Source organism: Microcebus murinus, chromosome 16 (genome assembly GCF_040939455.1).
Source record: "Microcebus murinus isolate Inina chromosome 16, M.murinus_Inina_mat1.0, whole genome shotgun sequence".
In the NCBI taxonomy this organism is placed as follows: Eukaryota; Metazoa; Chordata; class Mammalia; order Primates; family Cheirogaleidae; genus Microcebus; species Microcebus murinus.
The window spans coordinates 32073936-32087421 of NC_134119.1; the positions used below are offsets into that span (position 1 = coordinate 32073936).

Below are 13486 nucleotides of genomic sequence, written 5' to 3' on the forward strand. Positions count from 1 at the left end.
CCCCAGGCTGGCCTAAGGAAACACCACAACCAGACCCACGGCCCGGGCAGCCCTGGGTGCTCAGGCCTTGCCTGGATCTTTCTTCCTGTTCCAGAGGCGCCATGAGACGAGGCCTCTCACGTTCCTGCCTCCCCGCCACAGGCCTCAGTCTGTCCACATGTCCTAAAACTGCTACCCCTGTGCCACCCTGGCCCTGCCTTGACTGGGCACATGCCCCATGTCCTCTCCAGGAGCAGGACAACCTGGCAGATGCTGAGGAGCGCTGCCACTTGCTGATCAAGTCCAAGGTGCAGCTTGAGGGGAAGGTGAAGGAGCTGAACGAACGGCTGGAGGACGAGGAGGAGGTGAATGCCGACCTGGCTGCCCGCCGGCGCAAGCTAGAAGATGAGTGCACGGAGCTCAAGAAGGACATCGATGACCTGGAGCTGACGCTGGCCAAGGCTGAGAAGGAGAAGCAAGCCACTGAGAACAAGGTGTGGCTTTGGGGGCAGGCAGCTGTGGGTCCCACTCCGGGCTCTGTTGGGCTGTGGTGTGTAGTCTTGGGCAAGTCACTTCCTCTCATGGGTCTCAGTTTTCTTATCTGTCAAGTAGGGTGAGGATTGGGTGTGTAACTGGCCTCTACCGAGCACATACTACAGGGCCTTGGGTGCTCAGCAAACTTGCAATTCTCGTCCATCCTGGACTGCAAGCCCCCAAAGGACAGGAGCCTGTCTCCCCAGCTCTGCACCTCCCAGGTGCCTTCTGACCTTGAGCCCGCACGATGGCCCTGTGTTCCCAGCACTGAGGAGTACTGACTCTATCACAGGAGGGGAAAGTGAGGCTGGGGTGGGAAGCGTGGCATTCAGGTCTCACAGGTGATCACCGTGGAAGCCGGGACTAGGAAACAGCTGTCTCAAGTACCTGTTGATGCTGCAAATAGCAGACAGCTTTCGCTCTCATCTGGGCCAGGTGCCGTGCTGAGTGCTCGGAGAGCATTCGCTCCTTAAACCTCAGTGCGGCTCAAGGAGAAGCGTGTCAGCCCTTAGGCGTGAAGCAATAGGAGCTCGGAGTGCAGTGGCCTGCCTGAGTTCCATCGCTGGAAGGGCATCTGCTCAGACCAGAGTGCGGGGAGGACTGTCCCCATGTAACTTTGGCCCTGGCACAGGTGAAGAACCTGACGGAAGAGATGGCTGTGCTGGACGAGTCGGTGGCCCGGCTGACCAAGGAGAAGAAGGCGTTGCAGGAGGCCCACCAGCAGGCCCTGGGCGACCTGCAGGCCGAGGAGGACCGTGTGAGTGCACTGACCAAGGCCAAGATCCGGCTGGAGCAGCAGGTGGAGGATGTAAGGGCCACACCAGGGGCCGGGTGGTGGGGGCAGGGTGCTGGCGGCCCCGGCTGTGGCTGAGCCCTGCCCTGCCCCTCAGCTGGAGTGCTCGCTAGAGCAGGAGAAGAAGCTGCGCATGGACACAGAGCGGGCTAAGCGCAAGCTTGAGGGTGACCTGAAGCTGACGCAGGAGTCGGTGACCGACGCTGCCCAGGACAAGCAGCAGCTGGAGGAGAAGCTCAAGAAGTAGGTGTGGTGGGGGAGGCAGCACCGTGGCCTCCTGGCTGGCAGGGGCCCCCTGAGCCTGCACCCGGGTGCTCATTGCCCCCTGGATTCGAATAGGTCCTGCATCACTGTGGAGGTTAAGTGTGGGGTTGAGAGGTGGGGGTCACCAGAGTTCAGGGGTAGTGTTCTGCCCCCTCCCTGGACCGAGGGCTCCAGCCAGCGTCCGAGGCTCAGGGTAACAGCACCGGGGCAGCAGGTGTGTGGGGTGAAGTCACTTAGGACCTCAGGGGTGGGTGCTGAGGACTGGTGGGGCGTCACCTGGGGCCTGGGCTGGCTCACCCACCCTGTGGCTCCCAGGAAGGACTCTGAGCTCAGTCAGCTGAGCCTGCGGGTGGAAGATGAGCAGCTCCTGGGCACCCAGCTGCAGAAGAAGATCAAAGAGCTGCAGGTGCGTGGGGTCAGTGGGCGAGGTCTGGGGTCAGGGCCCACAGAAGTGACAGCCGCCCACCTGGCCACCTCAGGCGCGGGCCGAGGAGCTGGAAGAGGAGCTGGAGGCGGAGCGGGCAGCCCGGGCCCGCGTGGAGAAGCAGCGGGCGGAGGCAGCCCGAGAGTTGGAGGAGCTGAGCGAGCGGCTGGAGGAGGCGGGCGGCGCGTCAGCCGGGCAGCGCGAGGGCAGCCGCAAGCGCGAGGCCGAGCTGGGGCGGCTGCGGCGGGAGCTGGAGGAGGCCGCACTGCGGCATGAGGCCACCGTGGCGACCCTGCGGCGCAAGCAGGCGGAGAGCGCGGCCGAGCTGGGGGAACAGGTGGACAGCCTGCAGCGGGTGCGGCAGAAGCTGGAGAAGGAAAAGAGCGAGCTTCGCATGGAGGTGGATGACCTGGGCACCAGCGTGGAGACTCTGGCCCGCGGCAAGGTGTCTGCCTCCTTCCCGACCCCGCCTCTGACCTCATACCCATCCGGACTCCAGCAGCTGACCCTACCCTTGACCTCTGGCTACCTCATGCTAATACTGACTTCACACCAGCCTTGAGCCTGAGCCCTGAGCCATTAACCTGGCATCCGGCCTCCACCTCCCAGGCCCTGCCAGTCCTGACCTCAAGCACTAAACGCCTAGATCCTAGTCCCTGGCTCGTCATTTTTGACCCAACGTCCAATTCTAACCTCAGACCCTTGACCCAACAGTAGTTGTGACCCTTGCCCCTGACTCCTGAACTCTGACTTAATACCTGTCCTGAACCCCAGCACCCAACTTTGACCCCTGACCGTCTTACCACCTAATCCTGACAGCTGACCTCTGACCATTGTCCCCGATGACTCCACAGCTATATCCTAACACTTACCCTGACCCACTGGCCTTGGCATTGGTCCAGCCCTCCGAGTTCTGACACTCAACTGTTAAGCCAGGAGCCCTGCAGTCGAGTTCCTGACCCTGAACTTGGTGCTCTGATCTCCTCTGATTCCTGGGCCCATGTCTAGCTTTCTAGTTCCCCATCCCAGGTCCCAGTCTCTCACTCGCAGCCCCAGATTCTGCCCTCTGATGCACAAATTTGACCTCTGACTCCTGACCTGGGATCCCAGGCCAGTGCAGAGAAGCTGTGCCGGGCCTATGAGGATCAGCTAAGTGAGGCCAAGATCAAGGTGGAGGAGCTGCAGCGGCAGCTGGAGGATGCAAGCACCCAGCGAGGGCGGCTGCAGACTGAGAGCGGTGAGGCCGGGGGCTCAGCTGGGCCACCCCAGGTGGGGCCTTGTGCTGCCCTCGCCTGCCTGACCTGCCCTTTGCCTGCAGGGGAGCTGAGCCGCCTGCTGGAAGAGAAGGAGTCTCTGATCAGCCAGCTGAGTCGTGGGAAGGCCTTGGCTGCCCAGAGCTTGGAGGAATTGAGGCGGCAGCTGGAGGAGGAGAGCAAGGTGGGCTGGCACTTGTGACTGTGGGTGGGCAGGGGTACGCCAAGGCCATTGGCCAGGATCGACGCTGAGGTCACTGGTATCCCTGCAGGCCAAGAGCGCTCTGGCACACGCCGTGCAGGCTCTGCGGCATGACTGCGACCTCCTGCGGGAGCAGCACGAGGAGGAGGCGGAGGCCCAAGCTGAGCTGCAGCGGCTGCTGTCCAAAGCCAACGCCGAGGTGGCTCAGTGGAGGAGCAAGTATGAGGCAGACGCCATCCAGAGGACCGAGGAGCTGGAGGAGGCCAAGTGAGTGCCTTGCCGGCCAGGCCATCGCTACGCAGAGGTCTTCGCCTGTGCCTCTGGGCCCTTTCAGGGGGTGCAGGGAGATGCTGGGGCTGCTCTGCTGGCCTCCCTCCCTCCCCACAGTCCACACCCTGTTTGGTCCCGTGGCCTAGAAAGAAGCTGGCGCTGCGGCTGCAGGAAGCAGAGGAGGGCGTAGAGGCCGCCAATGCCAAGTGCTCCTCGCTGGAGAAGGCCAAGCTGCGGCTGCAGACAGAGTCAGAGGATGTGACCCTGGAGCTGGAGCGGGCGACCTCAGCGGCTGCTGCGCTGGACAAGAAGCAGCGACACTTGGAGCGGGCCCTGGAGGAACGGCGGCGCCAGGAGGAGGAGATGCAGCGGGAGCTGGAGGCGGCGCAGAGGGAGGCCCGTGGCCTGGGCACTGAGCTCTTCCGGCTGCGGCACAGCCACGAAGAGGCGCTCGAGGCCCTGGAGACGCTCAAGCGGGAGAACAAGAACCTGCAGGGTACGGCCAGCCGCACACCAGGGCCAGGGAGTTGCTCTGGGGTCCAAGCACCTTGGAGTCACACTAGTGGGGCCACCCTGGAACTAGGGCTTGCGTGAAGTGACCTGGGTTGGAGCATGAGCCATGAGGTGGCCCCTCAGTGGCTTGTCCATTCTTCAGAGGAAATCAGCGACCTCACAGACCAGGTCAGCCTCAGTGGGAAGAGCATCCAGGAACTGGAGAAAGCTAAGAAGGCACTAGAAGGGGAGAAGAGCGAGCTCCAGGCTGCACTGGAGGAGGCTGAGGTTAGGGCTGGCCCCAGGGGTGGATGGACACCAACCTGCTGGCCTCCCCTTCCTGAACACCTGTTCCCAGCCCCAACCCCTGGACTGCCTGCTCTACCCCCAGGGGGCCCTGGAGCTGGAGGAGACCAAGACTCTGCGGATCCAGCTGGAGCTCTCCCAGGTCAAGGCTGAAGTGGACCGGAAGCTGGCAGAAAAAGATGAGGAGTGCGCTAACCTGAGGTGTGTCCCTCCCTTCTCCCATCCCCACCTCCTGCAAGCAGAAGGGGAAGCGGCATGTGTCGCCTCCTGCTGGCTCAGACATTTAGTCTGGTCCTCCCACATGACTTTCTCAGGTCTGGGTTGTCCCCATTCTAGTGTTGAATCTCAGAGAAGCTAAAGGACCTGTCCAAGGTCACAGCAGGGCAGAGGCCAGAGTCAGTGTGTCTGTCTGCCTCTGAGTCTGGCTCTTGTCCGTGAACTTGCTGTGAGGGGCAACAGGCAGTCACAAGGGGCTTTAAACCAGGAGAGGACGACTCATTTGTTCCCACAATGAGTTCGTCTCCGATGGTCCTTGGGTGTTTGTAAGGGCAGGCATGGTGCCTGCACCCGCAGGCCACAGCCCCCTTTTCATGCTGCCCTCCCGTAGGCGCAACCACCAGCGGGCAGTGGAGTCCCTGCAGGCCTCCCTGGATGCTGAGACCCGGGCCCGCAACGAGGCACTGAGGCTCAAGAAGAAGATGGAGGGTGACCTCAATGACCTGGAGCTGCAGCTGGGTCATGCTACCCGTCAGGCCACGGAGGCCCAGGCGGCCACACGGCTGCTGCAGGCCCAGCTGAAGGAGGAGCAGGCGGGGCGGGATGAGGAGCAGCGGCTGGCAGCTGAGCTCCGAGAGCAGGCGCAGGCCCTGGAGCGCCGGGCTGCGCTGCTGGCTGCTGAGCTGGAGGAGCTGCGGGCTGCGCTGGAGCAGGGCGAGCGCAGCCGGAGGCTGGCGGAGCAGGAGCTGTTGGAGGCCACCGAGCGCCTCAACCTCCTGCATTCGCAGGTGGGGATGGGGGTCCACGGAGGTGGGCACGTCACAGGCCTGTGGGCCAGCTCTGAGACTCTGCTTCCCTCCAGAACACAGGCCTCCTGAACCAGAAGAAGAAGCTCGAGGCGGATTTGGCCCAGCTGAGTGGGGAGGTGGAGGAGGCTGCCCAGGAGAGGCGGGAGGCAGAGGAGAAGGCCAAAAAGGCCATCACCGATGTGAGGCGGGGCCGGGGGTGGGGGGGCCGGGGGCAGAGCCCAGGACTTCCCCTGGGCTGGTGACCTCCTGACCAGGCCACCTCATCTCCCACAGGCTGCCATGATGGCTGAGGAGCTGAAGAAGGAGCAGGATACAAGTGCACACCTGGAACGGATGAAGAAGACACTGGAACAGACGGTGCGGGAGCTCCAGGCCCGGCTTGAGGAGGCTGAACAGGCTGCCCTCAGAGGTGGGAAGAAGCAGGTGCAGAAGCTGGAAGCTAAGGTGTGTGCGGTCCCTCCAGTCCTTTCCACCAGCGGGTGGGCTGCCCAGGGCAGGCTCTGCACCAGGCCCATCCCCCGCTGTCCGCAGGTGCGGGAGCTGGAGGCCGAGCTGGACGCGGAGCAGAAGAAGCATGCCGAGGCCCTCAAGGGGGTGCGCAAGCACGAGCGCCGGGTCAAGGAGCTTGCATACCAGGTGGGTGACAGGGTCCCCCTTGGGTTGGGGGGAGGCAGCCCTAGAGTTGGCCCAGTCCCAGCAAGCCCTGAGGCCCCTTTGCCTGCACAGGCTGAGGAGGACAGGAAGAACCTGGCTCGCATGCAGGACCTGGTGGAGAAGCTGCAGAGTAAGGTCAAGAGCTACAAGCGCCAGTTTGAGGAGGCGGTGAGTGCACTGGGTCAGGGCACCAGGGACCAGGCGCACGCCGGGGCTGACCCGGCTTCAACTGCAGCCCCAAGGTCTGTGGCCAAGTGAGGCCCCAGCAGCAGGCTGCCTAAAATGTGGCAGCTCAGTGACCCAGTGGGAAGAGACATTTCTAACAGCTCCAGGAAGTGACTAAACCTTGCTCACCCTCTCTCAGAACAGACCCCATATGCTTTCCTCTTGCCAGGGCTGGCCTCTGCTGGGTCAGGTTGGCACACAGGTACCTCTTGGAGTGTCCCAAATTCCTGCTGTGGGTACCCGTGAAGAGGGAGGATGGTGGAGTTGAAGCTGAGCAGAAACCAGCCCCCTTCTGGGCATGGGTGGGAACCAGAATGAGCACCTCAGCTTCCCAAAGGAACCCAGGCCCCATGTGTCCCCTCAGGAACAGCAGGCCAACACCAACTTGGCCAAGTATCGCAAGGCCCAGCACGAGCTAGATGACGCGGAGGAGCGGGCAGACATGGCGGAGACCCAGGCCAACAAGCTGCGGGCACGGACCCGAGATGCCCTGGGCCCCAAGGTGAGGGATGGGGTACTACCCTTGGTATGGGGGTGTGTGGGGCAACAGGGGGTACAGCTCACTCAGCCATCCCTCTCCCCTTAGCATAAGGAGTGATGGCCTGAACCCTAAGACCCCAGGCTCTGCAGAGACGTCTTGCTGTTTATTCCTCCAGCTGAGGCTACCCCCCCTTGATCCTGTCATCTCTTTATCCCCATCTGCTGCCCTCAGCACATGCTGAATAAATGCCACAGTTGCAGCCAGTGTCCTTCTCGTTCTTTGTGTGTTCCTTTCCCCCTCCTGAACACGAGACTCAGGGACAAAATCAGGTCCATAGCAGTCATTTAAAATAAAGTTCTTTAATAGTCTCCATTTCCTGGGTTTATTTGCTGTTAATAAATTGGCAACACAACGAGGGGCCAAGGGTGAGCTTCCAGCCAGGCTCTTGTGTCTGGGCTCAGGCAGATGCTACCCAGGGGTGGGGCAGGCACAGTGGCCCTGTGCCCCATGAGCAAACAAAACCAGAGGAGCTAAAGGAAAATAAGGGGGCCTGGGGAGGGGCAGGCTTGGGGGAAGGCAGCATTCTCTCGTACCCCCCACCCCTGCCCAGGGCTCAGAAGCTTTTGCCTGGGTCCAAAGGCCAGGGACAGAGGAGGGCTTGGCTCACAGATTTGGGGGGGTACCCATATCTTCCTCCCCATCCTGGGACTGACAGCCAAGAGACTGGGCAGGAGCTCAGACAGAGCTAATTTTAAAAGTCCTCTTATCTCTGGGTAGGCCAGGGCCCCAGGATTCTGAAGGAAGGACAGGGGCACCATGCCCACCCTTATCATGGGGACTGTGAGGGAAGTGAGACTTACATGACCTGGGCCCTCCAACCCAGTGACCAAGGGCTTCCAAGACACTCTCTCCCACCAAGCCTGTACCTGAAGACCTGGGGCAGGCAGAGAGCAGCAGGGGAGGGATGGACCAGGGCAGGGCATGTAGTATTGTACCCACGCTCACCCACACCAGCCCAGCGGCCTCCCGAGGCCTGGCCCAACGTCACTCCTCGGTGAAGTCCCTGTCTATGTCCATGTAGGGCTCCTCGATGTAGCTAACAAGGGCAGAGGGTGACTGGCGGTCTGGGTTCAACAGGATGGACACCGTCTCCTTCCAGTATGAGAAGCTGATGCAGGAGCTCTGGGCAAAGAGGGAGGGGCTGGGGGTGCCTGGAAGACCCAGGTCAAGCCTGGCACCCCATGGGGAGGGCCTTGGTAAGGGGAAAAAGAACCACCTGCCACACAGCCCAGGCAGGGACCACGCACCCTGGATGCCACTCTGAAGGGCCCTGGGTCTGCGTGCCCACTGCCCACCCACCACCCACTCGGGGTGGGGCACTCACGTTCTCCAAGCAGGTGCTGTCCTTGTCCTTGTGCAGGTAATGCTGCTGCCAAAAGCGCAGCAGGTTGTGGAAGTTGTTGAGTAGGAAGCCGGGGTACTTCTTGCTGTGCTCCATCCGCTGCAGCAGCCTCAGGTACAGAGGCAGCCGCTCTTTCCGCCGGGCCAGCATTAGGATCACCAGGCTGGTGTTGAGGCAGCTGACGTTCTCCTGCAAGGCCGCAGACCAGCCAGGATGAGGTACTGCTGGTGAACCTGGGTGCCCCAGCCTGGGCCCTGGTTGAGTCCATGGGCCACCCACTGAGCTGCCCCTGCACAGGCCTGAGACAGGACTGGGGGGAGGGGGCATGCCAACATCACCTGCATCCTTACTGAGCACCTGCCTGCTCCCCACTCCCACCCACCCCCACCTCGATGGCAACATCTGTCCTCATCCAGATCTTGGCTCGGGAATCACTTTATCCAGGAGGTTCGATCCCTAGGCAGGCTGGGTTCATCATGTGGTGGGGGCGGTTCTCTCACTTCAGAACTTTCATTCAACACTAGACTGTGAGCTTCGGGAGGGCGGGAGGGCAGGGTCTCGGTCTGCACTGTTCGCTGTACACCTGCCCAGGACCTCGCCTCAACAAATGTTTGCTAGCTGACAGCACAAAAGATCCGCCTGGGAGAGGCACCAGTATCACCCCATTTTAGAAAAGAAGGGTCTGAAGTTGGAGAAGGGAAGGCTGCACACCTAGAGTGAGGGGGTTGGGAGGCAATCTCAGGCCCAGTTCCAGAGCCTGGCACAGGAGGGGCGAGGGACATGGGACAGTGGGGAAGAGCACTGGACCAGGAGCCAGCAGAACGCAGCACAATCTCGACTGCCCTGACGGAGTCTGTGACCTGAGGAGACTCGCAGATGGGACCTCGGCCCCATCTGACTCCCCATGGCAAAGTCCTCAGAAGAGCTGGGTCTAAGGAGAGGCACTTCCAGGGTGGGGGGGGGGGGGGACACAAGCCTGCTGGGCTCCCGGAGGGGGAAAACGGCTTCCCATCTACCTTCCCTGTTGCCCATCTGCCAGGGCCTCTCACCTGGGTCAGGGTCTGCACGTGGATGATGTTGATGAGGCGGAAGAGGAAGGACATCTGCGTGGGCACCTGGGATATGTAGGCGAGCAGGCGGCACTCGGACAGGACCTCGGCCACTGCGGAGGGAGGGGAGGGGAGCACCGCAGGCCCAGGTCCAGTGGCCAGGCCGCCCCCACCTCCAGTTGAGCAACTCCCCCGCCCCCCACACTCGGGAGCTGGGAGCCCCTCACTGTCAAACAACTACAACAGCAGCTGGCTGCAGCAGGAACGGACCACCTCCAGCTGTTCTGCTATAGGCCAAGCCCCTGTTCTCCTCAGAGCTGCCCGGGAGCTCCCCTCGCCCAGAACTGTGCTGGGGCAAATCTCCCTCAGCCCCACCTGCCAGGCTGCGGGCCTGGCTCTCTATCACACATGGCAGAGTTGCCTTGACAGGAAGATGGATTGATGACACTAAATTAAGAAAAACAATGAAAGAGTTCGAATTGTCTTCCAGAGCCCTTAACGAGACTGCTTCCCCACACCAGCTCTTGGGCCAGTCAGGCCACTATCAGGGTCACAGTGGCACTGGCTCCGCTCCTTCCACTAGTGTCCGGGCAAAGCGCTTTCAACACTACTGGGAGGTGGGGCAACAGCTGCAGGTACCAAATCTGTGTGGCTGTTCCCCTGAAACAGACCCTCTGGGGCAGAAAAAGGAGGCAAGTGGCTACATTACTGAATGACCAGTATACTTCTATCAATGACACTGTGACAAGGGACAGGTGTCTAACATTATGGGGGGGGGCACGGACCCTGTGAGAATCTGCTGGATGCCACAGACCCTCTCCAAGGCCAAGAGCACACAGGTACATATAGACACAGACAGGTGAGAGCATTCCAGGGAGCTCAGCCACCCCCAGCGCCACGCTGCACGCCAACACAGCGCGCAGGAGACAGGTCTGATTTGTCCCGGCAATCCCAGCCCAGAAGAGGAAGGTGCTTTTCTGGTTTTTGTCTTTTGCAGGCAACAACAACAGTGTTTTTACTTTATTAAAATGAACATTCTCACTAAAGGAAGCATGTCCAGTAGAGAGAAGTCAAAGCAGCAAAGTAAATCTCCCGCAGAGCCGCCACCTTGGAGCCAGCCACGCGGCCGTCGGGCGTAGCTCCTTAGTATTTCTCATCTCCTTGCTGGAGCTGGGGTTCCGACGCCAGCGCTGGCGCACTGCACTGACTCACCGTGGCAGCCTTTTCCTTCCTTACCTTTCATGTCCACTTGGTTTTCAAATCGGTCTAGCGACAGAGTGACACAGCGCACCAGCATGTTCGAGTCCACCAGGGAGCTGTTAATCTGCTTCAGGAACACCTGGAACTGCAGCAGAGAGTGAGCTCACGGGGGTGTGGGCTGCAGGCCTGAGACAGCTGTGGCCCAGGGCAGACAGTCACTCTAAGGGGCTGATGATCTGCCCCAGCCCTGCTGCTTCACTATAGGAAGACAGAGACTCAGGCTGGGGGAATGGCTCTCACTGCCCAGCTACCAAGCAAAGCCATGTGGAGCTCAGCCCAGACCTTCTCACTCTCTGTCCAGTGGTTTTACTTGGAAGGGTGCTGGACTCCTCTAATTTTTACTTCAACTAGTCTGAGTTAGGTTTCTGTCATGTACACCCCTCAGAGCCTAAAATGCCAGGCCCAGTCCCTCCCTACAGGGGCCGCGCCATGGCACCCACTGCACTGCATCGTGGCAGCTGCACGTCCCACCCAGCCTCACTCCCTGCTCACGAGCAGCTCCGGTGTTCATCCCTGTATTCCTAGGGTCTAGTACAGTGCCCGGCACATAGTAGGTGCTAATGAATGTTTGCTGACTGCCCATTATTCTCTAATTTAAAACCTGCACTTCAAGCCTGGCAGACCAGGGCTCTATGGTAACTTTTAGACAATCCAGCACACTCCATGCAGCCCAGTTAACTTTACCTTTGCATCAGTGTTGATATATTTATTGAATCTCTTGAATGCATCAACATTGAACTTCATCAGCTCCCCTAGGAGGTCGAAGTAACTCTGAAGCACATCCCTTGACTTGCACTCACTGTCCACAATGCAGTACAGGATGTGCTGTGGGTGAGGAGGGGACAGGTTGAAGGTGTGAATGTGGCTGCTCCCCACCGGCCTCCCACCAGGGCCTGGCACGGAGTCGGACCACATATTTGAACCTGCAGCCCTCTCAAGATTCTGTCTGAGGATACGGGTGGCTCTAAGGACAGGGCCAGGCCAGACTAACCTCGCCAGGAAGGGAAGCAGGCCGGGTGCACAGCACAATCTCTCTTACTTGCTTAGGGCTCAGAGCTGAAGCCTCTGACCTGCTCTGTGGTCACTAAGATGCCTGAGGATCTCTAGGCCTAACAGTGGCCACTGCCCATGCACTGAAGCCATTTGAGTACAGGAAGGACAGAGTTTAAGGGCAACAGTTAAACTGTGTCCAATAATTTTCATTTTCTTGAAGTTACATTGATTTGGACCAATTCTTTCCCATACAGATTTTATAATGATTCATGAGTTAGTTTCTTGTCCATATTAAATTTTTTTTTAAAAAAATCAATGAATATTTTGGCCATTTTGCTCCCCACTTTTATAAATTTTTCTTTTTCAGAAGGGCATTATTCAATAAAGGAAAATTTACTTTTAGTCAGTATATCCTCAGGGTCAAAAGGCCTTGCTGGGTAACTCTAGACTCTTATCGCCCCCCCCCCCCGAGCCATTTGCTAAGCCCCCCAGTCACCCCTTAAGCACATGGGGAACCCACAGTTAGAACATGCAGGGCCAACATAGGGCAATCTGCACTGGCACTGAAACATCTCAAGCTGTGGTCTGCTCCTGATTGCTCAGGGCTCAGGACAGCAGCGCATGGGGCTGCGGGCAGATGGACACCCAACACCTTGGCTCCTCCAGGCCGTACCTCCAGAAGGCCTCGCTTCAGCAGGAACATCTGGTCTGCATAGGAGGTGGTCCCTCGGAGAAAACTCTCCACAGCCCGGGCTTGCCAAAACCTACAACCCAAATGTCGACGCCTGGCCCAGGTGGCTAAGGCTGCCAGCTTTTCTGGCCCACGTTCAATTCCCCAAGGGGTTGGGAGATGTTTGCTGCCTTTTCATTTATTCCACAGACATTTCCTGTATCTCTGCCAAGCATCAGGCCTCATCCTAGGCCTTGGGGACAGAGCAGTGAGCAAGACAATCCCCATCCTCATGGCGTTGACAGCTCAATGGGGAATAGGCACCTGTTTGGCTTTGTCTGGAAGGGAATATGTGGCAGAGGAGGTGGCATCTAGGGTCAAAGGGCTGGCTCCAGAGGGTTTCATGTGAAAACACTCTAAGCTGTGCCCTTTCAGAAGAATTCCTCATGGAACTGAGGGACTAGGAACTTGTGAAAGAGGCTGACATATGCATACACAGGCCACTGAGCTCACATGCGATAGGACGGCCTAGAGAAGAGGTGGCTGATATTGACTGGCCCAAGGGTGGAAGCAACAAGGGCTCCTGTGGCATGGAGCCTCCGGCCAGCTCCCACCTGGGGCTGGTGGAATTCCTCCTGTCCACAGCCTTCAAAACTTATCCCAGGTGAGTCTGAGGAACTCTGAGAAGGCCTCCCCGTCCACGCCTATCCCGTCAGCCCCCAACAGGGGAAGGGCTTTCCTTTGCTCCCACAGCTCCCGGGGCTCCATTCCTTTCCACAAGGCACTGAGACAGGTTTCTGTCCATGCGTGTTTCCCACAACCCCAGGGAATTCCACGTGGGCAGGTCCCGTATCCCAAGTCTCCTCCACCCACCGGTGCCCGCACAGAACGGGCGCTGGGGAACGCCGGGTCGCTGGCACCCAGCAGCAGCTCACACGTACCTGCCGAGTCAACACAAGGGAGAGGCGGCAGTCAAACCACCTCTCTCTGGTAGTGACCGTACCTCACAGGTGGACACTGGTGACTAAAGGAGGTATTTTTAACCACTTGAGAAACACTTAGCTCCTCAGAAGTGGCAGGTACCTGTCCCTAGACCCACCTGAAAGATGACTCAGCTGGCTCCTTCTTCATCACCTGTAGCAGCCGGGTTAATAAGCCTCTCTTCCCATCACACACCAAACTCCTAAAATAAAAAGACAGGGACAGATCT

At 59.5% G+C, this 13486-nt stretch overlaps 2 protein-coding genes across 5 annotated transcripts in view; one reads left to right on the plus strand and one right to left on the minus strand.

The window, feature by feature from the left end:
- The first annotated feature begins 34 nt into the window (after positions 1-34).
- LOC142861184 (uncharacterized) lies at positions 35-7019 on the plus strand. The gene is made up of 17 exons (XM_075993408.1): positions 35-473; positions 1145-1321; positions 1404-1549; positions 1886-1976; positions 2050-2439; positions 3105-3231; positions 3313-3431; positions 3520-3716; positions 3866-4215; positions 4375-4499; positions 4603-4718; positions 5125-5521; positions 5596-5721; positions 5816-6178; positions 6269-6364; positions 6786-6923; positions 7008-7019. Exons 1-17 carry the CDS (start codon positions 102-104, stop codon positions 7017-7019), a joined length of 3342 nt encoding a protein of 1113 aa, XP_075849523.1. The 5' UTR covers positions 35-101.
- Positions 7020-7245: 226 nt separating this feature from the next.
- The window catches only part of TRPC4AP (transient receptor potential cation channel subfamily C member 4 associated protein), a 76299-nt gene continuing 70058 nt past the window's right edge, over positions 7246-13486 (minus strand). For 3 of the 4 annotated variants that reach the window (XM_012754764.2, XM_076011054.1, XM_012754763.2), the window contains 7 exons: positions 13376-13459; positions 12280-12370; positions 11298-11438; positions 10590-10698; positions 9354-9466; positions 8287-8493; positions 7246-8084 (listed from right to left, as the gene is read on the minus strand). In XM_012754764.2, coding sequence (XP_012610218.2) covers positions 7947-8084; positions 8287-8493; positions 9354-9466; positions 10590-10698; positions 11298-11438; positions 12280-12370; positions 13376-13459 — 883 coding nt within the window. In that variant the 3' untranslated portion in view covers positions 7246-7946. Of the gene's footprint in view, positions 8134-8286; positions 8494-9353; positions 9467-10589; positions 10699-11297; positions 11439-12279; positions 12371-13375; positions 13460-13486 lie in introns of all 4 variants that reach the window. The other variant, XM_012754766.3, reaches the window with a different exon arrangement.